Source organism: Myodes glareolus, chromosome 19, assembly GCF_982192425.1.
Source record: "Myodes glareolus chromosome 19, mMyoGla1.1, whole genome shotgun sequence".
Lineage (NCBI taxonomy): Eukaryota > Metazoa > Chordata > Mammalia > Rodentia > Cricetidae > Myodes > Myodes glareolus.
Genome location: NC_142044.1, coordinates 38,047,052 through 38,072,179, shown reverse-complemented (window position 1 = coordinate 38,072,179; position 25,128 = coordinate 38,047,052). Strand labels below are relative to the sequence as shown.

At 47.9% G+C, this 25,128-nt stretch overlaps 1 protein-coding gene across 4 annotated transcripts; it reads right to left on the bottom strand.

Annotated features, from left to right (window-relative positions):
- Positions 1-23,668, bottom strand: Spatc1 (spermatogenesis and centriole associated 1). 4 transcript variants are annotated; one of them, XM_048454538.3, is made up of 5 exons: positions 22,544-23,668; positions 6,643-7,287; positions 6,027-6,542; positions 5,759-5,898; positions 1-527 (listed from the first exon to the last, which is right to left on the bottom strand). In XM_048454538.3, exons 2-5 carry the CDS (start codon positions 7,241-7,243, stop codon positions 198-200), a joined length of 1,587 nt encoding a protein of 528 aa, XP_048310495.1. In that variant the 5' UTR covers positions 7,244-7,287; positions 22,544-23,668; the 3' UTR covers positions 1-197. The 4 variants fall into 4 exon arrangements, with proteins under 4 accessions (XP_048310495.1, XP_048310492.1, XP_048310493.1 ...); XM_048454535.2 differs by lacking the exon at positions 22,544-23,668 and adding an exon at positions 21,986-22,498; XM_048454536.2 differs by lacking the exon at positions 22,544-23,668 and adding an exon at positions 7,403-7,781.
- Positions 23,669-25,128: the final 1,460 nt, after the last annotated feature.

Genomic DNA, 25,128 nt, shown 5'->3' with positions numbered 1-25,128 from the left:
TGAGCAATCTCTCCAGGTGCCTGTAATGTGAATGTGGCCCTCCAGGACCGACAAAACTGAATGTACTTAGTGAGGTACCCCACAGGAGCAGGTAGGTGTGGCATGGGCCAGTGACTTGTGTCTGTGGGAAACTTTAATGGCCATGCACGACAGCCTGCAGGGCGAAGTGAGCCTGGGCCAGCCGGGCACCAGTGTTGCTACCAGATGAACATGGGTTTGCCGTCGTCATGGGCCAGCTGGTTAAGGCAGGACAGCAGCAGGAGCGCATCGGTGAGCATGCTGGGGTGCACGGTTTCCACCAGTACACGCTGCAAGAAGTCCACAGTGTAGGAGCCACCTTCAGACGCTGCCAGCTCAGGCCGCTCGCGCAAGATGCCATACGCATTCACCAGCTGCTCCGTCAGCGCTGGATGCACCCGTCCATTGTAGCCCAGACTCTGCAGCCTGTTCATGATGCTCACATAGCGCTGCGTGAGGGTCTGGCAGAGGTCCTCATCCAGCTTGTGGTTACTGGGGTTTAGGGAGGCCTGTTGGGAGAGTGGCCATCAGGAACCTCCCACAGCACTCTGGATCACAGGCAGGCAGGAAGAACAGGGACCCGAGAGGCTGAGGGAAGGAAATGGTTAGGCATGGCTAAGAGGGTGCCAAGGGAGGAGAAGCATGCAAAAGGTCCAGAGGGCTGAGCCTGAGGTCGAGGCACCCAAAACCCAGCTCAGGCAGGCCCAGTGACTTCCCAAAGCTTCCAGAGATGCCATCCCATTGTCTGTTCCCTACCAGATATATGAGACTAGGGGAAAGCCACCAGGGATGGGGGACAGGGAGTATGACCTCCAGTATGGAGGTATAGTGAGTGTTTCATTCCCAGTCTGCCTGACCCCAGAGTTTGCAGGCCTTCCCGAGAGTTAATGGAAAGCTCTTAACCTGAAGTGACAGACGCTGTTCTAATGACACAGGAAGGTCTTCCTGAACACCACCTTTCCCGACACCCCCTGCAGTCAAGGTTCCTACGTTTCTACCAAGCAAGTGGATGCAGACAGGTGGGACTCCACGTGGGAAGAGGCGCTTGCTCAGGAAGGACTGGCCTCCAAGGGAGTACCATGGATATGGGACTGGTTCTCCAGGGACAGCTGGGCTCAACTGGGGACACCTGGCTAGGTATCTCTATGCTGTCTTGGGACCGGTGCCCATGGGTGTGTCTGCTTGGAAAGTCCCTTGGTGTGTTAGCATTTTTCTGTGCAGTGTAGCAAACAAACCCAATTGTGTGTCCTTCCTGGAGCTGAGGACCTTAATATTATAATAAATCCATATCTGTTTGCATCAGTTGTTGGTAACCGAGACCACTGGGTGGTTTGTCTAAGAAAGAGAATCTTTCAGGTAGGCAGGAGTTCACTGAGGAGAGAAGTGTTCCTGTCGGAGAGATCAAGGAAAGGCTGCCTGTGTGATCCACTGCTCTATATGATTTGAAAAAGATGTAGCCAATGTAATCCGTGATAAGGAGGGAATTGAGATTTGGTAGAATGTTGGCCTTCACACAAGACCCTGGGTTTGACATGAAGACACACAGAGGAAAAAATGAACCTGAATTTGGTTCCCAGCACCCATGTCAGGGTGACTCATAACCTCCAACTCTACCTATCTCTCAGGGAATCTGACACCTTTGACCTTAAGGGTGCTTGCACACGCGTGCACACACACACACACACACACACACACACACACAGAGGAAAGAGAGAGAATGAGAGAAAGAAGCTATACATAATTGAAAATACAGTAAATCTTTAAAAAAAGAAAACTGAAAAATCTGAGTAGAAGTATGTGCGTAACCTGATTCCATAGTGTGTGTGCCATTAAGAGTGATGAATTCATGTTTTGTTTTTGTTTTTTCTTTTTATCTTTTTCTTCATTTTGCAATAGACTCTTGTGTGACCTAGGCTGACCTTGATTTTGTCAGGTAGTTAAGTATGGCCCTAAGTTCCTGATCCTCCTGTTTCTGCACCCTATGTTCTAGGAGTGAAGGCATGTAACAACCACATCTGGTCTAGGTAGCAGGGCTAGGCAAGCACCCTACCAGATGAGCTGCCTGTAAAGTTCTGTTTTCATGTATAAGTTTTGTATGTTAATATTGAATTTTATTTACTTAAAAGTTAATAAAAACATGTTTATTGTTTTTAATTATATGTATGTGTTAGTATGTGAGTATGTGCACATGAATGAAGGGGCCCACACAGGCCAGGGGTTTTGAAAGCCCTAGGAGCTCGAGTTATATAGGCGGTTGTGAGTCACCAGACATGGATTCTGGGATTTGAATTTAGGTCCTCTGGAAGAGCAGTACATGTGCTTAACTATGGAGCCATCTCTACAACCCAACATTTTAAGAATTAAAGGAATAGAATGGGCTGGTGGTTTATGCCTGTAACTATAGCACTCTAGAGACTGAGACAGGAACATTGACTCAGGCTCAAGGTTAGTCTGGGCTACACAGTGTGAGTACAACTAGGGATACATATACATCAAGGCTTTGTTTCAACAAGTAAATAAATAAATATTCATTCACTCATTGTCTGGGCACAATGGCTCATACTTCTCATCGGACCTCTCAGGTGGAAGAGGAAGGACTATCACAACAAGTTTTGTGATCCAGAACAGCTGGGCTACTTAACAAGCCTTGTCTCAACAACCCAAATACACAAAAATAAATAACATAGTATCTGGGCATTCTCAGGAGGTTGAGGTAGGAGGACCATAGGTTTGAAGCATACTTGGGTTATATGTCAAGACTTAAAAAAAAAAAAGATCATATATAACTGCCTAGAAAAACAGTATGATTGTTACCAAGAAAAATCCAGATGCTATACAGGTTATTAGAACGCCTAAGAGGGCTTGGATACTTAAGGTGGCTTGAATACCAAATGTATGTGAAAATGAGATCATTCTTGGGAGACCAAGGGGTAGTCAAGGTGCCATTTGCACCCTTGAATGGCCCTAGTCACTCTCACATGGACACTGTTGGACTCAGGGTCCCTAGGATAAGGGTACCAAGAGGAAAGACACTTCAAACATCTTCTACAAAGTTCTTCACAACTGAAGGAAGGCAAAAAGGTGAATCTTTGTAACCACTGGGCTGGAGAGATGGCTCAGCCATCAAAACCTGCACTATTCTAGCTGAAGACCAATTTGACTGCCAGCACCCACGTCGGGCAGTGGTTCACGACCACCTGTAGCTCCAGCCGGGCTGCCTTTAATCCCAGCACTGGGAGGCAGAGGCAGGTGGATCTCTGTGAGTTCAAGGCCAGCCTGGTCTACAAGAGCTAGTTCCAGGACAGACATCAAAGCTACAGAGAAACCTTGTCTCAAAAAACAAAAAACAAAACAAAACAAAAAGAAAAAGAAAAGAAGCCCAGTATCTCATAAAATCAGAGAAATATGGTGGAACACACCTCTAATCCCAGGATTTGGAAGTAGAGGCAGGAATCTCAGAAGTTTAAGGTCATCCTTGACTATAAAATGAATTCAAGGCCAGCCTGGGCTACACGAGACCCTGTTTCCACACACACAAAAAAGTGTAATCTAGAAATTATCTGTTTAATTCATCCATAAACTAACTCAAAATTTGGGCCAGTTTTCTGGAACCTGATGGACAGATTCTAAAACAAGCAGAAAAGGAAAGAGCTGAGATAATGAGAGAGCAAGGAGGAGCCTGGCTCAGGGGCTGGAATAAAATCCAGGGCTTCAATCCATGCTAGATCTTCCTGCATGCTAGACAAGCACTCCACCACGGCCCCTCTTTATAATGTCAGCTACTCATGGCTCCCGTGGTCTCTGTTGCTATGTCACTGGACCCTCTTTGGTTGAGTTTCTGGCTGATGACTGTCCACTGGCATCCAGGAACACTGCCGTCCCGCCATAGTATTAATGGACAAGGAGCCTGGCACCCAGACAGAGCAGAGAACCCTCATAGATGCAAAACTGAGAGGGATACTGGCAGGCACTGGGCATCCTTCCTCCCTGGCAGCTTTGAGAGTCTGCACTGACTGCCCCTTTAGTGAACTCCTGTGAGACAGATCTCCACAGAGAGGCTGTGCCCCTCCAAAGCAAAGGGCCCCCTTTCTGCCGCCATCACGTCCACATGGCCCTCTGGTTCCTTGTTATTCTTCTCTCTTCCTTCAGTCCCAAGGCCTGCCCCTCTAGTCCTGGAGTCATCCTAATGCGATGGCACTCTGTCTTGGTGGTCTTTGGAGTTAGTCAGGGGTTCTCATGCTTGGGAGAGGACGTGCCCTACCTCATTCTTCTACCATGATCACTTATGGAAGAGCCAAAGATTTCAAAGCAAACACACACACACACAAACAAGAACAACCCCAAACTTTAGGGGCCAGAGAGATGGTTCTGCCTCTGCCTCCTGAGTGCTGGGATTAAAGTCGTACGCCACCACCGCCCCTCTAGGGAAAGATTTCTTAATTGAGACAGTACAAACAACACAGGCAAACTGACAGTTCTGAACATATTAAAATTAAGCATCTAAAAAACAATTAAGCATCTAAACCAGGCAAAACAGTGCATGCCTTTAATCCCAGCACTCAGGAGGCAAAGGTAGGTAGAGCTCTGTGAGTTCAAGGCCAACGTGGCCTACAGCGTTGCAAGGAAAGTTCCAGGCCATTCAGGGTTACATACTGAGACCCTGTTTCAATCCCTCCATCCCTGCCCACCCCCCAAGAAAACAAAGCATCTAAATCAAAGGAAAAGCTCAGAATCAGCCTGTGCAATCGTGGACTCAAAAGCCATTCCTACCTAGATGACAGGTGCTTACACTATGGTAAGAGAGCAAGCAACTGGCAACACGGGGAAGCCACCCCCCCCCCACAAAAAAAGAAACCCAAATGGCCTATATGCAGGGATAGGAACCCCACCATTGTTGTCTCAGATGGCACAAACTTCTCCTGGGTATCCAGCCAAATGCAAACTGACATCCCTAGTCTTACCCACTTGCCAGTGTCTGTAAGACACAGGAGTACAAAAGTTTTTTTGTTTCTTAGGTTTTTTGTTTGTTTTGGTCAGGGGGTTGTTTTTTGTTTGTTGTTTGTTTTTATTTATTTTATTTATTTTTAAAAAATATTTATTCATTTATTATGCATTCAATACCTGCCTACATGTGTGCCTGCAGGCCAGAGAGGACACCAGATCTCATTACAGATGGTTGTGAGCCACCATATGGTTGCTGGGAATTGAACTCAAGACCTTTGGAAGAGCAGACAATGCTCTTAACCACTGAGCCATCTCTCCAGCCCCCTGTTGTTTGTTTTTAAATATCTATCTACTTTTTTCAGTGGGAGAAGGCTTTGTGGCCTTTTCTGAGGACACATTAGCATGAGGACCAGGCCTTCTGGCAACATTGCTGGCCACCTACTCAGTGGGCTCTAAGCTCTGTCTTCCCTGTGATCCCCAGAGAGCATTGGGGATGCTGAAGGAGAAGGCCGTAGAATTCTTTAGGTTGCTGGCTTAGTCCCTGTGGTTAGAGCTGCCTACCCATTCAAAGGTCATCTTGGAGGCACTAGAGGAATGCTACCTGCCTATCTGAGGAACTGCCGGTTCCTCATGGATTCCCATGACCAGATGCTCTGGACCCTTGCCAGCTTTTTGTACTGAGCCCTGGGTTCCCTCCATTTCAGAGTCCCCTTAAATGCCAGGCCCCTCAGTACTGAGCTTACTTCCACATCTGTGAAGGCCCCTCTGGCAATGTAGGAGATGGATAGCCACACACCTGGATGATCTTCTCAGGAATGTTGGAGACAGTGAAGCCGTAGAGGCGCACGCGCTCTGGGAAGATGCTGGATAGGATTCTTCGGTCTAACTGGAAGGCGATCTCCCCCACTAGCCTCTCCCAGGCTAGTTGCTTTGAGTCTGGGGATGGCAAAGGGTCTCAGCTGAGCAATAAGCGAAGGCAGTGGCAGGGTCATTGGTTAGCAGTCCAGGTGTGTGATAGGGGAGTTGGCACGAGACTCACGTTGAGCTCCTGTGGTGTTACTGACCTCGGGGAGGGTCAGGGAACTTGCTAGACTTGCGATGGGACACCTTCCGCTCCATCTCCAGCACACTCTTCCGAGACTGTTCCACGGTGCGTGCACCCCGGGTGTCATTGACTGAAGCCGGAGAAGATGAGGTGCGGGACGGGGAGTGGGGATTGCGTGGAGGAGAATGGGGATTGGGCACAGGCCGGGTAGGAGATTGGTGCACCCTGGTGGTGGAGTTGGAGTGGGAATTTCTTGAAGGGGAATAGTTTCCAGTACCTTGTGGGGCAGGTGTCGGGACAGAGTTGGGGACTGTGCAAGTAGGAGAGCCTGTTGGGGAGTTTGGGAGAGAAACGAGGGTCATTTGTCCCTGGAGAACACCCGTCTGGGTCCGAGTATCCGAGGTGGCATAAAAATTTGTTGTGGGACTGGATGTGGCGATGGTGCTCATGGGGGTGGAGATCTGGAGGGGTGCACCCACAAACATCATGTTGAGGGGCTCTGAGTCCTGGGTCGGCTGGGGGTGCTCACCGGTGACTGGTGATATGGAAATGAGAGGAGGGGTTAGAGTGAGGCAGGGTGGGAGCAGGAATCGGACTATCCAGGGTGCCCTTCTGCCCCACCCTATACCAATTACCTTTGGAGGTGGTGGCTGGTCCTGCACCGGCTGAGGCTCCTGAGAGGCTTCCTCGGGCTGGCTCCGCCAACCGCACCCTTGGGGCCTCTGACAGCCCTAGGTTGTTTATGGGGTTGGGCAGTATGTTCTGAGAAACACCTAGAGGGGCAGTGGTGGGGGACAGCAGGGGGCTGCTCAGAGAGACTGCCACTGTGCCTGCCAGGGGAGCCATGAGGGGGCTGCTCTGAGATACAGCCAGTGGGCCTGCCAGGCGGCTGCTGGTCGTCAGGGAGCCAGCTGAAGTCAGACCCAGGGAGCTGGCCAGAGTGGTCCCAGGGTGGACAGCCATGGGACTGCTCAAGTGACCGTTCAGGGGTCCTGTCGTGGGTAAGCCCAGAGAATTGGTCAAGGTGGCCCCTGGGGAAACTCCAATGGAATTGGTCAGGGGGCATGGCACAAGACTGGCAAACTGACTGTTTGGCTGCAGGGGCATTTGGCCGGAGAGCAGGGGATTAAGGGGGGCTCCCAGGGGGCTGATAAGGGAGCCTGCTGCAGGACTGAGCTGTGGGCTGTTCAGCACATCAGTCAGAGGGGCCAGGGCCACCATTCCCATGTCTTCCATGCCTGGCTCCTTTGCTGCTGCTGGGGCTGGGGACAGGAAAACACCTGTGGATACAGAGAGAGCAGGTAAGCCCCTCTAGAAGGAAGTGGGAGGCACTTGTGGGGATACCTGGCCAAGACACCTCTCTGTCTCTCTACTGGGTTGGTGGGTTTGACCTGCCTTTATGGAGCATTGTTCCTTAGGCAGGCTGGATGATGTCCTTGCCTGAGGAGATGTGTGGGATGCCAGAGGGCATTCTGCGCCACCTTAAGAGAGTCTTGGATGTGGGTCTGATCTCTTTTCTCTCAGTCCCCGAGGCTTGATGTTCAGCCCCAACTCTCCAGTCAGAACTACTAGACTCTTAACAGACCAACTGCCCTTCAAGCCACAGAACATTCTAGTCTCTCCTTCACCTGCACTCACTGTGCAGAGCTTCAACCCCACACACAGAGGACAGCGACTCATAGTGTTTGGCCTCCCAGGCAGCTAACCTGGCCCTCTGCTTGTGCCTAGGAGGAGTGAGTCTGATCTCAACTTTGAAGAGAGACATGCACCCACTGGATACGACCTCCAAGGGCCAGAGTGTCCATCAGACCTCATGTAGCCTAGGGCCACATACAGTCTACGCAAGTAGGGATGCGGGTTCTCGATGGCTAGCTGGACACAGCCGTGAACTAGAGAGGCCCAGAATCATTGCTGGCTATCCTTGCACTCTTGGATGGGGTGGTGCTGAGATCTTATTCTTCTTGACTTTTGGAGCTGTTTTCCCTTAATGACAACTTTTGGGAGGGAAATCTCTTGGGGACATAGTTGTTACAAGGGGCAGCAGGCAGGAGAGTTTTTGTAACTGTGCAATGTAATTAAAACAAACAAGCAAAAAAAAAACTTTGATTTTTCTAGGCTGAAGAGGTGGCTCAGTGGTTAAGACCTCTGCTCTTCCAGAGGACTTAGGTTCAATTCCCAGCTCACAACTGCCTGTAACTCCAGTTCCAGGGGATACTATGTCTCCTTCTGGGTTCTGTGGGCATTGAGTACATGGGATGCACAGACATACATGTAGGCAAAGCACTCACACATAAAACAGAAATAAATAAATCTTTAAAAAAAAACCAAACTCATTAAAAAAAACCTACTTTAGCATCTACTCCTTTAAAAAGATTTTCAGCTGGGATGTAGTGGTGCACACCTTTGATCCCAGCACTCTGAAGGCTGAGGTAAGTGGATCTCTGTGAGTTCGAGGCCAGCCTGCTTACAGAGTGAGAGCAAGTTCTAGGACAACCAGGGCTACACAGAGAAACCCTGTCTCAAAAATCCAAACAAAGCTGAGCAGTGGTAGCGCATATCTTTAATCTCAGCACTCAGGAGGCAGAGATAGGTGGATCTTTGTGAGTTCAAGGCCAGCCTGGTCTACAAGAGCTAGTTCCAAAGCTACAGAAAAACCCTGTCTCAACAAACAAACAAACAAAAAAACAAAAAATTTATTTTTATTCTTTTTTCTACATTTAAAAAAAATTAGGTATTGGCATAAGAACAGACAGGAGGATCAATGGAACCAAATAGAAGACCCAGATATCCATCCACACATCTTCAAACACCTGATCTTTGATAAAGAAGCAAAAAAATATCAAATGGAAAAAAGAAAGCATATTTAACAAGTGGTACTGGCATAACTGGATATCAACATATAGAAGAATGAAAATAGACCCATATCTATCACCATGCACAAAACTCAAGTCCAAATGGATCAAAGACCTCAACATAAAGCCAGCCACACTGAACCTTATAGAAGAGAAAGTGGGAAGTACACTTGAACACATTGGTACTGGAGATCACTTCCTAAATATAACCCCAGCAGCACAGACACTGAGAGAAACAATTAATAAATGGGACCTGAAACTGAAAAGTTTCTGTAAAGCAAAGGACACGGTCAACAAGACAAAACGACAGCCTACAGAATGGGAAAAGATCTTCACTAACCCCACATCAGACAGAGGTCTGATCTCCAAAATATACAAAGGACTCAAGAAATTGGACATCAAAAGATCACATAATCCAATTTAAAAAAATGGAGTACAGACCTAAACAGAGAACTCTCCACAGAGGAATCTAAAATGGCTGAAAGACACTTAAGGAAATGTTCATCATCCTTAGTCATCAGAGAAATGCAAGTCAAAACAACTCTGAGATTCTATCTTACACCTGTAAGAATGGCCAAGATCAAAAACACTGATGACAATTTATGCTGGAGAGGTTGTGGGGAAAAGGGAACACTATGCATTGCTGGTGGGAATGCAAACTGGTACAACCCCTTTGGATGTCAGTGTGGTGATTTCTCAGAAAATTAGGAAACAACCTTCCTCAAGACCCAGTAATACCACTTTTGGGTATATATCCAAAGGATGCTCAATCATGCCACAAGGACATGTGCTCAACTATGTTCATAGCAGCTTTGTTTGTCATAGCCAGAATCTGGAAACAACCTAAATGCCCCTCGATCAAAGAATTGATAAGGAAAATGTGGTACATTTACACAATGGAGTACCACACAGCAGAAAAAAATAACGACAGCTTGAATTTTTCAGGAAACTGGAAGGAGCTAGAAAACATTATTTTGAGTGAGGTAACCCAGACACAGAAAGGCAATTTTCACATGTACTCACTCATAGGTGGTTATTATTATTATTTTTTAATTTTTAAAAAATATTTATTTATTTATTATGTATGCAATATATGCCTGCAGGCCAGAAGAGGGCACCAGACCTCATTACAGATGGTTTTGAGTTACCATGTGGTTGCCAGGAATTGAACTCAGGACCTTTGAAAGAGCAGGCAATGCTCTTAACCGCTGAGCCATCTCTCCAGTCCCCATAGGTGGTTTTTAAACATAAAACAAAGAAAGTCAGCCTACAAACCCCAATCCCAGAGAACTTAGACAACAATGCAGACACTAAGAGAGACCTACATAGGTCTAATCTACATTGGAAGTAGAAAGTAGAAAAAGACAAGATCTCCTGAGTAAATTGGGAGCATGGGGACTTTGGAAGAGGGTTGAAGTAGGGAGGGGAGAGGCAGGGAGGGGAGCAGAGAAAAATGTAGAGCTCAATAAATATCAATAAAAAATTATTTTATATGTGTTGATGTTTTGCCTGCATGTGTGTCTGTGTGAGGCTGTCAGATCTTGGAGTTACAGGCAGCTGTTAGATGATGCCATGTGGATTCTGAGAATTGAAGCTGGGTCCGCTGGAAGATCATTCAGTGCCCTTAAGCACTGAGCCACATCTGTAGCCCTTTATTTTTATTCGTTCATGTGTGTGTGTGTGTTTGTGAGAGTGAGTGTGTGCGTGCACTTGTGCATAGGTGTTCATGGATGCCAGAGGCTTCAGATCCCCAGAGCTGAAATTACAAGTGGTTGTCAGCTGCTTGATGTGGGTGCTAAGAGCCAGACTTACGTCCTCTGCCAGAGCGGTAGGGGATCTTAGCCTCTGAGCCATCTTTTTATCCCTGAATATGCCCTTAAATATTTTTTTTATGGTTCTGGGGCTTGAACTCAGGATGTCATGCTGTATGGTAAATATTCTATTACTGAGCTACATAGCCAGCTCTTGAAACACCCCATTTTATTATTGTTATAAAGCAGTACAGGATTATTATTATCGGGAAAGAAAGATACAGAAAAGTAAAAAGTGTGAACGGCTAGTAATCCAGTCTCATGGTCTGAAGAGCTCATTACCGTGGAGGCAGTCTCTGCCTGTGTTCACACGAGTCATGAGTTGGCAAGAACTTCCCGAAAGGGGCCACGTGGCCCCTGTCGTTTTAGTGCAAAAGCAGCCAAGAGACACTCAGAATCTAGGCTGTCTCTGTGGCTAAACAGGAGGTCCCAGCAGAGGCAGCCTCACTGGGCGGAACAGCTGTCAAGCAGCAGAGGTGGGTGTGAGAAGTGTATGGAAAAGGCCGGAATAGAACCGTGCCCCCCCCCCCCCCGCCCCGAACCTGAGCCCCTATTACTGCTGTACCACACCAGGTCATGATCACATGGTCAGACTTCTATAAGGTCTTAGGGCCTCTGTGAAGGATATTTAAAAGACCTTGTGGTGGTTTCAATGAGAACAGCTTCCATAGGCTCACATATTTGAACATTTGGTTCCCAGTTGGTGTAAGTTTTGTATGGCCTTGTTGGAGGAACTGTGTCACTGGGGACAAAGACTTGCATAGCCTTTCCCAGCTCTGCTCCTGCTTGCTGTTTGAGATGTAAGCTCTCAGCTGCTGCCATGCCCAAGCTTTTGCTCCACTATCAAGGACTCAGGGACTCTAACCGTCTTGATCTGCAAGACCAATTAAACAATTTCTTTTCTTATTTTCTTTTTCTTTTTGGATTTTCAAGACAGGGCTTCTCTGTGTAGCTTTGGAGCCTGTTCTGGAAATCGCTCTGTAGACCAGGCTGGCCTCAAACTCACAGTTCCACCTACCTCTGCCTCCCAAGTGCTGGGATTGTAACCACCACCACTTTTTTTTTTTTAAATATAAGATCTCATTATATAATTCTGGCTGTCCTGGAACTTACTATGTGGACCAGACTGGCCTTGAATTCACATAGATCTGCCTAAATCTGCTTCCCAAGTGCTGGTTCTAAAGACGTGAGCTAAAATCAAGGGCTCTTTGATAATCACTTTCTATGTAGACTTCCTAAAAGAACAGCTGACAGAGAAAGCAAAAGAAAGTATCAATACCTGTTCAAACAAGGATAAGAATGGAAAAGCATGCAATGGACTGCAAAAATAAAATAATGAATAAAACTGGACTTTGATGAGTTAAGTGAATTAGGGGCTGGAGAGAAGGCTCAGCAGTTAAGAGCATTGACTGCTCTTCCAAAGGTCCTGAGTTCAATTCCCAGCAACCACATGGTGACTCACAACCACCTAAAATAAGATCTGATGTCCTTTTCTGGCCTGCAGGCAGACACACAGACAGAATATTGTATACATTATATATATACATATATATATATAAAATGTTTGTGTGTATGTGAATTAACAATATATATTATCTGCACTTTTTGTGTATGTATTCTCACTATTTTCTTTTTTAATTCTTATTTATATGTGTGTGCCCTCTCCTAAACTAACACTTTAAAAAAAGAAAAGAAAAAGGAATATAACTAATAAAGAGCAACAGAGATAAAATTATATTTAAAAAATAGTTGGTCTTTTTGCATTTAAACAAGAATGGCCAACAAAAGGTTAATTAATTAAGAAATAGTCTCTAGCTGAGTGGTGTTGGTGCACACCTTTAATCCTAGCACTCGGGAGGCCCAGGCAGGTGGATCTCTGTGAGTTCGAGGTCAGCCTGGTCTACATGAGCTAGTTCCAGGACAGCCAAGGCTGTTTCACAGAGAAACTCTGTTTTGAAAAACAAAACAAAATAAAACAAGTCTCAAGAGGACTCCAGAGCAAAATAAAGTATATAAAGGAGTTGGAGATGTTTGTTAGCTATTTATTTCAAAATGCCAACTTGAGAAAGCTGTTTTCAGGGCCAACAAGATGGCTCAGAAGGTCAAGTGTCTGCAGTCGAGCACTCTGACCTGAGTTCAGTCCCTGGAGCCCACACGGTGGGAGAAATGACTCTCACAATTGTTCTTTGACTTCCACATGTAAGCCCGTCCAAATATATAAGTGTAATAAAAAAAAGAAAGAATTTTTATTCGAGACGGGGTTCTCTATAGCTCTGGAGCTTGTGCTGAAGCTGTCTTTAAATGCATACACATGGGACCAGGGGTGTAACTTGCCTGTTATGCTTGAGACCCTGGACTCAATTTCCAGTGCTCCCCTCCACCACCAAAACCCCTTAACATGTACACAAATGCTGTGGCAGCATTATTTACAAAAGCTTAAAAGAAGAAGTAACTCCAAATATGTTTGCAAACCGGAGAATAAGCAAAATATCAGTCATAAACCTCATAACATGGACAAGCCTTGAAAACGTTACTGAGTGAAAGGAGCCAGCTCTGGACACCATAGAGGGACACACGATCCCGTTTATACAGAATGTCTAGAGTAGGTGAACTCACCAAATAGATGGTAGATTCGTGAGCACTCAGGAAGGGCATGGAAGGCAGTGAGCCCCAGCTAAAGGACCCAAGTTGCTTTTTAGGGATGAGAGTGTTCTAAAATGTTTGTGCTGGTGTTTGTACATATATATGAATATATTTAAAGTTATTAAATTGTGTACTTTAAAGGGGTGAACTGGGTGGTTAGTGAAATATCTACCTCTGTCGAACATCCATCCGTCTGTCTGTCTGTCTGTCTGTCTATCTATCTATCTATCTATCTATCTATCTATCTATCTATCATCTGTCTATCTATCTATCTATCTATCTATCTATCTATCTATCTATCTATCTATCATCTGTCTATCTATCTATCATCTGTCTATCTATCTATCTATCTATCATCTGTCTATCTATCTATCTATCTATCTATCTATCTATCATCTGTCCATCTATCATCTGTCTATCTATCTATCTATCTATCATCTTTTATTTTTCAAGACGAGGGAGGAGAATCCCAAGGGGAAGAGGGACCTCAGGCAAGGAGGGACCTGAGGGGAAGAGACGCCTTGGGGTGGGGGGAGAGACCTGAGGGAAGGAGGGTCAAGAAAAGGGGACTCTCATGAGTGAGAGGAGAGCCCTGAGGGGGAGATTACTCCTACAGGAGGATTCTGAGGCAGAGTCCTGAGGGAGAAGGGTCTTTGGGGAGAGTCTTAAAGGGTAGAAGTCTTGAGGACAGGAGGGTCTCTAGAGTCGGGTCCTAGGTCGGGGGTAATATGTGGTAACGTGTTTCGTGTGGGACGTCTAAGTACTGAAAGAGCAGATTGAAGAGGGACTGGTTTGCGATCCGAGAACAGGCTCCTAAAAATGCGTCTCAGGGCAGAGACATGTCTCGTGACTAGGTTAAAGTTCTGAGATGGTGAAGGAAGTGGCTGGGTGGTGGTGCCCAGTGGGCATTCTGTAGGTTCTCTCCTGTGAGGAAAAAGGGGTGGGGGTGGTGTTCGGCTGCCCCCTGCTGGAGGAAGCATCCACCAGCGCGCATCCACCAGCGTGGGCAGCTGAGGCAGTTGGCACAAAGGTAAACTTGGAAAGCCGGAGGAAGAGCATGAAGTAGTGGGGAGTTGTGCTAGGTGACAGTAACAGCACAGACTTCTTAGTCATTCTATGTTATCATCTGTCTCATGCTGGTCATTGTATGTCCTTCCCAGCCTATGGCACTCTCTGGCCACCTGTCCTTTTTTTTTTTTTTTTTAGCTTCTGTCTCTTTGAAAGCAAATCTTGCTGTGTAGCCCAATCTGGTCTAGCATTTGTGATCTTCCAACCTCCCTATCTTTTGTGTTGGGATTGTAGGCAGGTACCATCATGCCTAGGCCCTGTGTCTTTTCTTCTGTGTGGAGAGGCTAGATCTGACCTCTGGGAAAAGGGGCCACTATCAGTCCCTGTTTTGGAGTCTTGGACATGTAGCTTTAGCTGTCATTTTTTTGCTCTTCTCTGCTACTCCCACCCCCTGCACCCCCTGCACCCATTTGTCTCTGTCTCCCAGTGATATCCTAGTGCAAGCATCTGAGCAAATCCTGGAGTTCTCAGGAGAAAGGGGTCCCCCAGTCTGAACACTGTCCTGGTCCTAATTCCGTTCCCCATGGCTGAGATAAGGTCTATAAGCTCTTGGCAACTATCTTCCTGGAAAAGCTGTTTTCTTCCTGGTAGTCTTCCTCGTTGACCCCTCCTCCCAGCCAGTACAGTCTATCGTGAGACCCCACTTTTGCTTCTAAACCACCGCAGTGGAATACAGGCCTGCCCTCAGGGTTACAGTACCACAAGAGGAGGTGTAAGGTTTATGCCCCAGGAGGTCTTACAGATGGCTGGTACCATTTAACTCAGTATGTGGTCAAACGGACTCTCTAGGTTCCTAACTCAGTTTCTACTCAGGTCTTTATTTCAGGCCTCCTCTTCCCCACCCTTGTTCTTGAGATGGGGTCTTACTGTGCAGTCTTGGCTGGCTTGGCAGTCCCTCTGTAGCTTGAGAGTCTACAGAGATCCTCCTGCCTCTGCCTCCTGAGTGCTGGGATTAAAGGTGTGCACCGTCATGCCTGACTCTACCCTTGCTCTTGAAAATCTTTTGCAGAGGAAATTGAGTCCCCGCACCCAGCTTCACGGTTACCATCCGCCCCCTCCTTCCCTTCAGCTGAAGACACTTTCCAGAAAGGTCCCTTTTCACTCTGGGCGGTTTCAGTCTCCCCTAGTTCCTTCCGAATGTAAACAAATTCAGGTCATTGTCATCTTGAAAAGAAACTCTGAACTTTTGCCCCTCTCCAGCTACCGCACTGTCTGCCCAGGTACTGCCCTGTCTGCCCAGCTACTGCACTGTCTGCCCAGGTACTTCCCTGTCTGCCCAGCTCCCACACTGTCTGCCCAGCTCCCACACTGTCTGCCCAGCTCCCACACTGTCTGCCCAGGTACTGCCCTGTCTGCCCAGCTACCGCACTGTCTGCCCAGTACTGCCCTGTCTGTCTGCCCAGCTCCCACACTGTCTGCCCAGGTACTGCCCTGTCTGCCCAGTTCCCACACTGTCTGCCCAGTTCCCACACTGTCTGCCCAGCTCCCACACTGTCTGCCCAGCTCCCACACTGTCTGCCCAGCTTCCACACTGTCTGCCCAGCTCCCACACTGTCTGCCCAGCTCCCACACCCTCTGTGAGGTTAATTTCTGTGGTCAACTTGATCGGATTAAGAAACACCTAGGGCATCCTAGAGGACATGGTGTCTCATATCAGTAACCCTAGCACTTGGGAAGTGGGGGCAGGGTGTCAGAAGTTAAACCATCCTCAGTTAGGCAGCAAATCTGACACCGGCTTGGAATACACGAGTAACTGTCTCAATACAACACAAAACAGACAACAAAAGACAACCCAGCTTTCAGTTTGTCTGTGAGGGCCTTTCCAAAGGTGATGAACTAAGTATATAAACCCTGACTTGACTGCGGGTTGCACTATCCCAGACGGAACCCAAAGGAGAAAGCTAGTTGAGCACCAGCGTTCTCGCCGTGCAGATACAGGAGACGGACTACTCACACGCTCACCCTGCCATCAGAGGCCATGCTCTCAGGCTGTAAACGGAACTTGATTGGCCCTTTCCTCAGGTTGATCTTGTCACAGCAACGCGAACAGTAATGAAATCTCAAAGTCAAGTTTCTCGAACTAAGATGCCATGGCCATCTATTCTTCCCATTTTCTTTCTAAAGTGTTTTTTACACTTAAATGCGTGTACACACGCATACACTCACACCACAGCATGTGTGGAAGTCAAAGGACAACTTGTGGGAGTCAGTTCTCTCCTTTCACAGTGTGGGACCTGGGGATTGAACTCAGGTCATCAGGCTTGGCAGCAAGCCCCGTTTCCCACAGAGGCACCCCGCCAGGCCTGTTCTTGCCATCTCCTTATTTCATGCTCCACCTCACTGTGGTCAGCCTTTCTCAGTGAGGCTGAAATCACTTTTATTAAAGCCATGAATATGTCATTGTTCAGTAAAGGCTGTGAAATGTTGGGCACTTTTCTTGCTCAACCGCTGGGCAAGCCTTTACCTTGCTGATGCTGTTTCCTTTGCAATTGCCTCCTGGCAATTTGACATTTCCTTTGCGCCTTGGGATGTTCCTCTGCCAACTTCTCTATCTGTTCTTACTCAGCACTTGCCACTCAGCCTCTTCCCACTGCGCACTCTCCCCACCAGCTTTTCATTTGTTTGTTCGCTTGTTTGCTTTTTTTGAAGCAGGATTTCTCTGTAGCTTTGGAGCCTGTCCTGGAACTAGTCCTTGTAGACCAGGATGACCTCAAACTCACAGAGATCCACCTGCCTCTGCCTCCTGAGTGCTGGGATTAAAGTGGTGCGCCACCTCTGCCCGGCCCTCCAGATGTTCTTAACCCCCCTCGTGGCTTCAATTATCAATGACTTTCAAATCTTTTTATAAGTAGCCCTGACCTCCTCCTCTGAGATTCGGGAATCATGTTGCCACTCTCCCCAGAGCCCTCTCTGTGGCTACCTTACGGTTTATCCAAATTTCAACTCTTTGCCTGTTTTCTTTATCCAGGCTCACCTCTAACATTCGCAGGGCTGTGGGCAGGAGCACAAATGGAAGCCCACACACTTTGTGTCAGAGAGGTTGAAAACTATTATTCAAGCCAACTCTTAGATAATGCTGTTCTTTCTCACTCTGACAAACCTTTGTAATGACCCAGAATAGTAAATTTAAATTTAGGATTATTGTACTTGCTGGAGTGCTGGCCTGGGATGTGGTCCCTGTGGTAGAACTGCTGACCCCTTGGTCCGAGCCCCATCCATCCAACACCCATTCTTTCACCATCTGGCCTTGGTTCTGCACTGCAGTGGGCCTGGGATACATGATTTTGAGTATCTACAGCCAATGTATTCATGGTGTTCCTCTCTCCCCAGCTATCTTTCCTTCTGTGTTCCTCCCGAATTTTGTTGTACCAGAGCTCTGGACCAGAGCTTAAAGGAACAAGGTGGTCCTAGGAAGAGAGATTAAAGCCTGCGTTCATGAGGGCAAATAAGGACCTCATGGAGGAGGCCATTCACAGAGTTAGACTGTAGAGTCCAGAGCCTGACCTCATGGAGGAGGCCATTCACAGAATTAGATTGTAGAATCCAGGTGCGGTGGCCCAGTCCTGTTATCCCAGTACTGGGAGGCAGAGGCAAGGGGATCAGGAACTCAAAGTTAACCTGGTCTACACAAAACTCTCTACCCAAAGCCAAGAATTAAAAAAATGAAAAGAAATAGGTTGTTGTCACAAGCAAGGAGAGAGGGCAGTGAGCAGAGTCACTGAGGTCACTAAAGGATCCTCCTTGACTGGGCCTGATGATGGCAAACTGCACAGGAAGCGGCACCGTCAGCCAGCCGCCGAACCCCTTCAGTCAGACACACTCTGGCTGCTCCATTATCAACTCCTTATTTTATTTATCTTCGCTTTTTTCAAGACCGCGTTTCTCCTGTGTAACAGTCCTGGCTGACCTGGAACTCACTCTGTAGACCAGGCAGGCTGGCCTTGAACTCAGAGATCTGCCTGCCTCTGCCTCCCTGAGTGCTGGGGTTTTAAAGGAGTGAGCCACCACGGCTGACTACTTATCACCTCTCACATGTGACGGTTAGGATTTCCCTTTCTTACTAAACTTGATGGATTCCCGTCCACTTGCAATTCATGCTGTGGTTTCCCATCTGAGTGCCTGAAAGCTTCTTTGTAACCCATCTCCCTACCTTGCTCATGCTTCCTCCTGCAGTTGTTCTGGGCATAGATTACTTCCTGTTTCTACTCATTGCTTTTGGGAACAAGTCCTTAGCATGTCATTTACTATCCCCAGCCAGTTGTGACCTGACCCGTACTGAACTCTCTAGCTGACTGTTCACTTCTCACTGGCCCCTAGCAAGAGCATCCACAAACAGTGCCATACACACACGAGCAACATACACAGTAAGGGATGTAGCATAAATGCAAATTCCCACACCATACACGTTCATACATAACACAGAAACTCACATGTTCTAACAGTCATATGGAAGTGACTACTCACACACGACATACCCTCAAAGCCTACGTGCTCCATACGTTCTCACATGCCTATGCGTGTGCTTGATGTACTTCAGTTGCACACGCCAACACTATGTACTCCACACCCACTCATCACTTCAGACTTACGTACCACACGTTCTCTTACACACATCACGTTCAGCTACTGCTCACTCCTGTAACACTAGGAGCAGGTCTTTGTCCACACTGCACTTTCTCCTAGAATGTTGCTTTCTGCCTTCATCATGAGCTGTTTAAACTCCTCCATAAAGATCTATCTGTAAACTCTGGGAATTGAACTCAGGTCCTCTGCAAGAGCGCAATGCTCTTAACTATTGAGACATTTCTCCAGCCCCAAGTGTTGTGGGATATTTAATCACACTGCGAACCCATTAAGAGAGTCATAGGGTGTCTGTAAGATACACAGGTAGTAGTAGGGAGAGGCTTAGTATAGCATAGGTTCTTTTGTTTTGGCAGAGTGGAAGGACTTTTTTTCAGAGATGCCAGCAAAGGGAGAAGGTCAGCTAATTGCTACTCAACTTCTCTGAGCTAGCAAGCTTTCACCCCAGCCTTGGGCTCCCGAGTCTCATTGATAAACAGAAGGATAGAGATTTAATTAAAAGCTATATTAGATGGCAGCAATAAAGCCAATGCCTGTGGGAACAGAATTCCCACCAGGCCACAGTCTGAGTGATTGGGCTGCAGCGAGAGAAGGAGGTCAGTAACCATGGAGCCACATTTGCTGACGAATGTAACAGTAGATTAAAGTTCAGCCTCTGTGCTGCTGGAAAAACAACACCCACGGATTTAAGATTTAAATTTAAAAGCCAGGTATGGTTGTATGCACCTGTAATACTAGCACTCTAGAGGCTAAAGTAGGGAGATAACCACTTTGAGGCCAACCTGGGCTACATATTGAGTTCAAGACCAGCCTAGACTACATAGCGAGATCCTGTTCCAAACTCACAAGGGCCAGGGAGTTGGCTCTACAGATAAAAGCACTTAATACAAGCATGAAGACCCAATTTGGATCACCAGAACCTGTGTAAAAGCTGGACATGGTGGACATATGTCCACTGTGCAGACTCCCATGATGAGATCAGAGGCAGAAACTGGAGAATCCCCCATAAGCTCGTGAGCTGGGAAGCCTAGAGTGTATATGACAGTGGCAGAAATAAGAGGACCCCTGACTCAGAGAAGAGGAAAGATGAGAACAAAGGCCTGCAGTTGTCCCTGACCTCCACACATGTGCCATGGCATGTGCATGCACGTCCTCACATACAAACCCATACACAAAGACATGCTTGAAAGATGACTTTAGAAAGCAATGAAACCTAAGGCTTGAAGTAGGAAGCCTGAATCCAGCTTCTTAGACGGTGGAACTTCTTAAAAACTTCGTACCTCCTCTATGCATACTTTTGTCATTTTGCCTGTCATGAGTGACAGGACATTTAAAACTGGAGGTGCGTGTGTGCTTGTGACCACTACCAGGGAAATAAAGAGTGTCCAGTGCAGCCAGGCTCGACGGTAAGGAGCCCAGGAGGCAAGGAGGAAGACCTGAGGGAATTGAGTACAGTCCAAAGGACTTCAGCCTTGTAGTATGAAGGTCTGAGCTCTATACCAGAACTTTCCTCCTGAGACAGTGTCATGTGTAATCCAGGCTGGCCTTGGCATCACTGTGTAGCTGAGAGTGACTTTCAACTTCTGTTTTTCCCCGTTACTGGCCTGTGTCGTCACACCTAGTTCCGGGCAGGGAGCAAACCCAGGCATGCTCAGCAGGCGTTCTACCACCTGCACTCACATCCCCACCCCCTGGTGAGACTATTTCCAGGGATTAATTAGGCCTTCAGGATCCTCTGATGCTAGCTTCCCTTGCAGTTGGGTGCTGTAGGTGGATTGGCTGAGGGTGGAGGGGCAGGGCTTGAAGCCTGAGCTTGGGAGTCTCAGCGATTAACGTGAGTCAGGATGTAGATAACTGACTTGGCTTGGGAACTCAGGAAGAGAGACTCAGCAAAGGGTTATTATTCCCAAATGCCGTGCAGAGGTGGAGAAGGCGCTTGGGTGGCACTTAGGATGTTACTCATAACCTTTCTAGAACAGCCTTGTTGGCGTCCACTGCCAGGCTGTAGAGGTCCAAACAGGCAGAGCAAAGTCCCCCAACGAGAGGGGCTTCATGCCTGATCATGACCGGAGGAAGCAGGGGCAGTGAGATGAAGGCCTGGTCACCGTGGGGCAGGGGGGTAAATTGTAAGCACACACAGAGAATCATAAAGCCTAGGAAGGACTGTGTAGGGAGGGAGATGGATAATAACTACCAGTGTTTCCTCACTCCTGGATACCTTGGCAACCTGTATCAGACATGGCGTCTATAGCCACATCCTGGGAGCTTGTTACCCCTATGAGTTCCCCCTGGTAGCTTCAATGCTGACCACTTTTCACCCACAACTTTCCATTCTTTCAGTCCTTCCTTCCTGTTAATATTCTCGGCTCGGTGACCTCTGTCATCTCTTGGTGTCTGAATGCCATCGCCCTCTAGCCCCCATTCCTATACCTGCATTTCCGTGAACACTTGTGTAACTTCTTGGCTTGCTCCCTTCTCACCCTGCTCTGGATATGTCTAGCCCCACAGCTTCGATCACACGCTAAGAAATTCCAAATCTCAACTTTCAGGCCTGGTTTCTCTCCTTAGCTTCTGGATATGAGTCTTCTGGCTATCTTAACTAGAGAGAAATACAGAAAAAGATTGTGGGCTAATGGTGAGGGTTGGGAAAAGCTGAAGGCAAGAGAAGACAGGGACATAGAGGAAGAGGGTCGGTAGCATATTGGACTCCATAGGGAAGAACATCTGGGTCCCAGAACTGGGCAGTTTTCAGTCTATGATGCTGCTTGGAAGTTAGGTTGAGAGGAAGACTGTGGTGAAGAATTCCGACCAGGCGAGCAGGGAATGGGGCCTGGTTTTGTCCTTTTTTCTTGTGGTCCTGTGCATTAATCCGGCCTCCATCTGCTGAGGCCGAAGTCCTCTGTACTTACTATTATCTAAACCCTCCCTCCCCAGTTTCCTCAGACCCCGGAACACTAGCTCTTCCTCTCTCTGCTCCACCCTCCCCTCCCCATTGTCCTTCTACCCAGGCCTCTTATAGTTACCCTGGTGTTGGGGAGGGCCTGCCGCTGCCTCACCAAGCCCATTGGTGAACCCGTTGATGCCGAGGCCACCTGCCTGAGTCTTGATCGCAGACTTGAGCTCGTGATTCTCCCGAATGAGCCGTACCAGCTTCTTCAGTTCCTCGTTTTCCCGCACCAACCTCTCTATCTGATGCCGAAGCCCCTCATAATTTGTAAGTAGAGACATGCCCCAGGGCAGTAGAGAGGGTGCGGCCCAAGGGAGGGCACTGCACTTGGAGGCTGCCCAGGGCCCCGGGCCTTGCCCGGGTTGGAAAAGGGCGTCAGAGTCTGCAAAGCTAGCCCAGTGGGCACTGGGTATTATGAGGTCAGAGACTATACCCTCCTCCTTGCCCTCTACTTTAACAGGTTCAGCTCTCTGTGCCTCCAGACCTGAGCCTTGCCTTCCTTCAGCCTGAAATGTCCTGGCAAGGTCTGGCCAATTTTAATCTCAAGTTTGCCTCTTTTGCAAGGTTTCTCTGCTTCAAGCTAATTGCTGGCCCTGGCTTCCCCGGCAGATGCGACCTGTGTCGTGTCACTTACCTTGTGCCTGGGAGATGAGCCCTCACTGCGTTCTGCTGGATACACAGTGCCGGCGCTGTACTTCCCGAGGGCGCTCAAAACACCTCAGGGGCACATCTTGGTACAGGCATTTGTTGACTATTGTTTTTTGTTTGTTTGTTTGTTTTTTCGAGACAGAGTTTCACTGTAGTTTTGTAGCCTGTCCTGAAACTAACTCTCGTAGACCAGGCTGGCCTTGAACTCACAGAGATCTGCCTGCCTTTGCCTGGGATTAAAGGTGTGTGCCACCACACCACCGTCCAGCCTTGTTGACTATTTATTGATGAACGTTCATTATTCTGCCTTCCTAGTCAGGGTGCCCTTTCCTTTGGATATAGGGCATGCTTGGTTTTCGTCTGTCAGCTATCTCCTGAGGAATCTCTGACTTGGATGCCGGGACATTGGCCCATAATTTCTTCCAGCCACAAGTGCTCCATTCCTTCCCTAGCTCTTGGCCCAGGGTCTCTTTTATCCAAGCACAGGCTCCCCACAGCTTAAGGGTTTCCATTCCTGACACAGGTCCCCTCACTCCCGTCTGTCATGGTACTTCTTTTGCACCCAGGTTTCTGTTTCTTGGGTCCTTAAATCTTCCCGAGTTTCATTCTTTCAAGAATCTAAAATAGGACGTGATGGTGGTCCGGCAGTACCCTCTGTTACTCCATGATTGCCAGGGTTGACGTGGCTGACGTGGCTGGCTAGGTGAGTATCTCATTCCTCCCTCACTGCTCCACGTGTGCCCCTCCAGAAGCTGTCCACTTGGTAGAAGACAACTTTCTCTCAGGGGAGAACTGGTTTTCTGTCAAAGATATACAAATAGTCACACTCCTCTGCTAGAACTTCCAAGCAAGAACCCAAGACAGTCTTCCTTGACCGGTCTCAAGAGACTGACTCCTCTTGGCACTCCTTTCTCTTCGTGCTTTCTGTAGAGAACTCCACGGGCCTAATCTTGGAGGTCAACGGAGGCTGGTCCTCAGGACTTCCACTGGTTCTGTGATCATCTTCTCCCAAACCTTGGGTAAAGTCTAGTTCTGGACCAGATTCCAGTGGGCAGACTGTGGTAGAGAGTAAAGATGGGGAAGAGGAGATGAGCTAGGGCTGGGATCAGCCTGAGCTGAGGATTCCATCTGGACCTCACAATGGGGGGCCTGCCCCCGCCTCTGACACTCCATGTTGTAATCCTGAATCACTCTGGCCTCAAGGACAAGAGGGCCTGAGGACCATGGATGAGTTCTCTTCGCTATTCCTTCTAACTTTATAGACGACGTCTGCTGGATGTCCCTCCGGCGTGTGACAATAAGCTCATCATGGTCTTGTCTTTGAGTTGATGTCATCTGTGACGGTTACATCTGATGTGTCGGTTTGGGTGTGGTGCCCGTGTCTCCGGTCAGAAGCTGGTGTAGACATCGCTGTCAAGGTGCTTGTAGGTATGGCTACCATTTACAAGCTGTTCGCTTTAAGGAGATCACCTCCAATCCTAGAGGCGGGCCTCATCCAGTCAGCGGATGGACTTGCTAGCCAAAAACTGTAACATTAAAAAAAACAAAAACGAAAAAACTGAAAGGCAAAGATCATCCCTATTTCTTTCTGTCTCAGTGCCTCTTTCCTCCATCTGGGCAGGCGCTGTATACAGTACCAGTCATAAGCAGCCACTCTGAACTGAATGATGATAAGGAACACATGAAAATGTTGAGTTATCCCAGTGATAAATGCTAGGAGGTGGTGTCGTGGGTGGGTTAGGCACAATTGGATCAGGGCAGCCTTCCCTGAGGTAGGGACACTTGGAATAATGGATATCGAATGTGGGAGGAGTTTTCTAGTAGAAGGGACAGCGGATGCAGAGATCACGGATGCAGAGGTCACAGGAGTGTACCCTGTGAGGAAGGCGGACCCATGGATGCGAAGAGAGAGCTTAGGTGGGCTAGAGAAGGATAGAGGGCCCAGGCCATGATGGACTGATGTGGACTTGGAAGGGCTTTCAAAGAGGGAGTGTGGAAGGCACCGAAGGGGAAAGAACAGCTGGGTGGGGGTGCAGGAAGGAGGTCACAGCAGCCATCCAAATGAGCAATGAGGGTAGCTTGGAGGTGGGGGTAAAGAAGTGGTCAGGGCTGGGAGACAGTTAGAAGTATCAAAGGGAGTGGGTTAAGGGATGGTGGCAAGGTTGGGGGCGGGGATGGCCTTGGAGTTTCTGGCATGGATGGTGGAATAGTCACTGGTTATACCAACCCAACAGAGGGGAAGGTCAAGTTTAGAGAGGAAATTCCAGGTTGAGTGTAGATGGGCTACAAGATTCTAAGGATGTGTTAAGTGAGGTGGGAGTCTCTGTTTTGAATCTCAGAGTAGAACAAGCTGCATGGGCTGGAAAGATAGATTTTAGAGCCATCAGCTTCTGGAGTGGTAAGCAAAGGCGTGTGAGGGGATGAGCTCAGCTAGGAATTGGTAATGAATGGGAGGCCCGCTGTGCCTCAAAGAACTAGGGTAAGTCCACAAAGAACAGAGGGGTGAAACCATAGGGGTGAGTGGAATACTCAAGGAGGCAGGGATGGATAAACCACATCTCAAGGGGACAT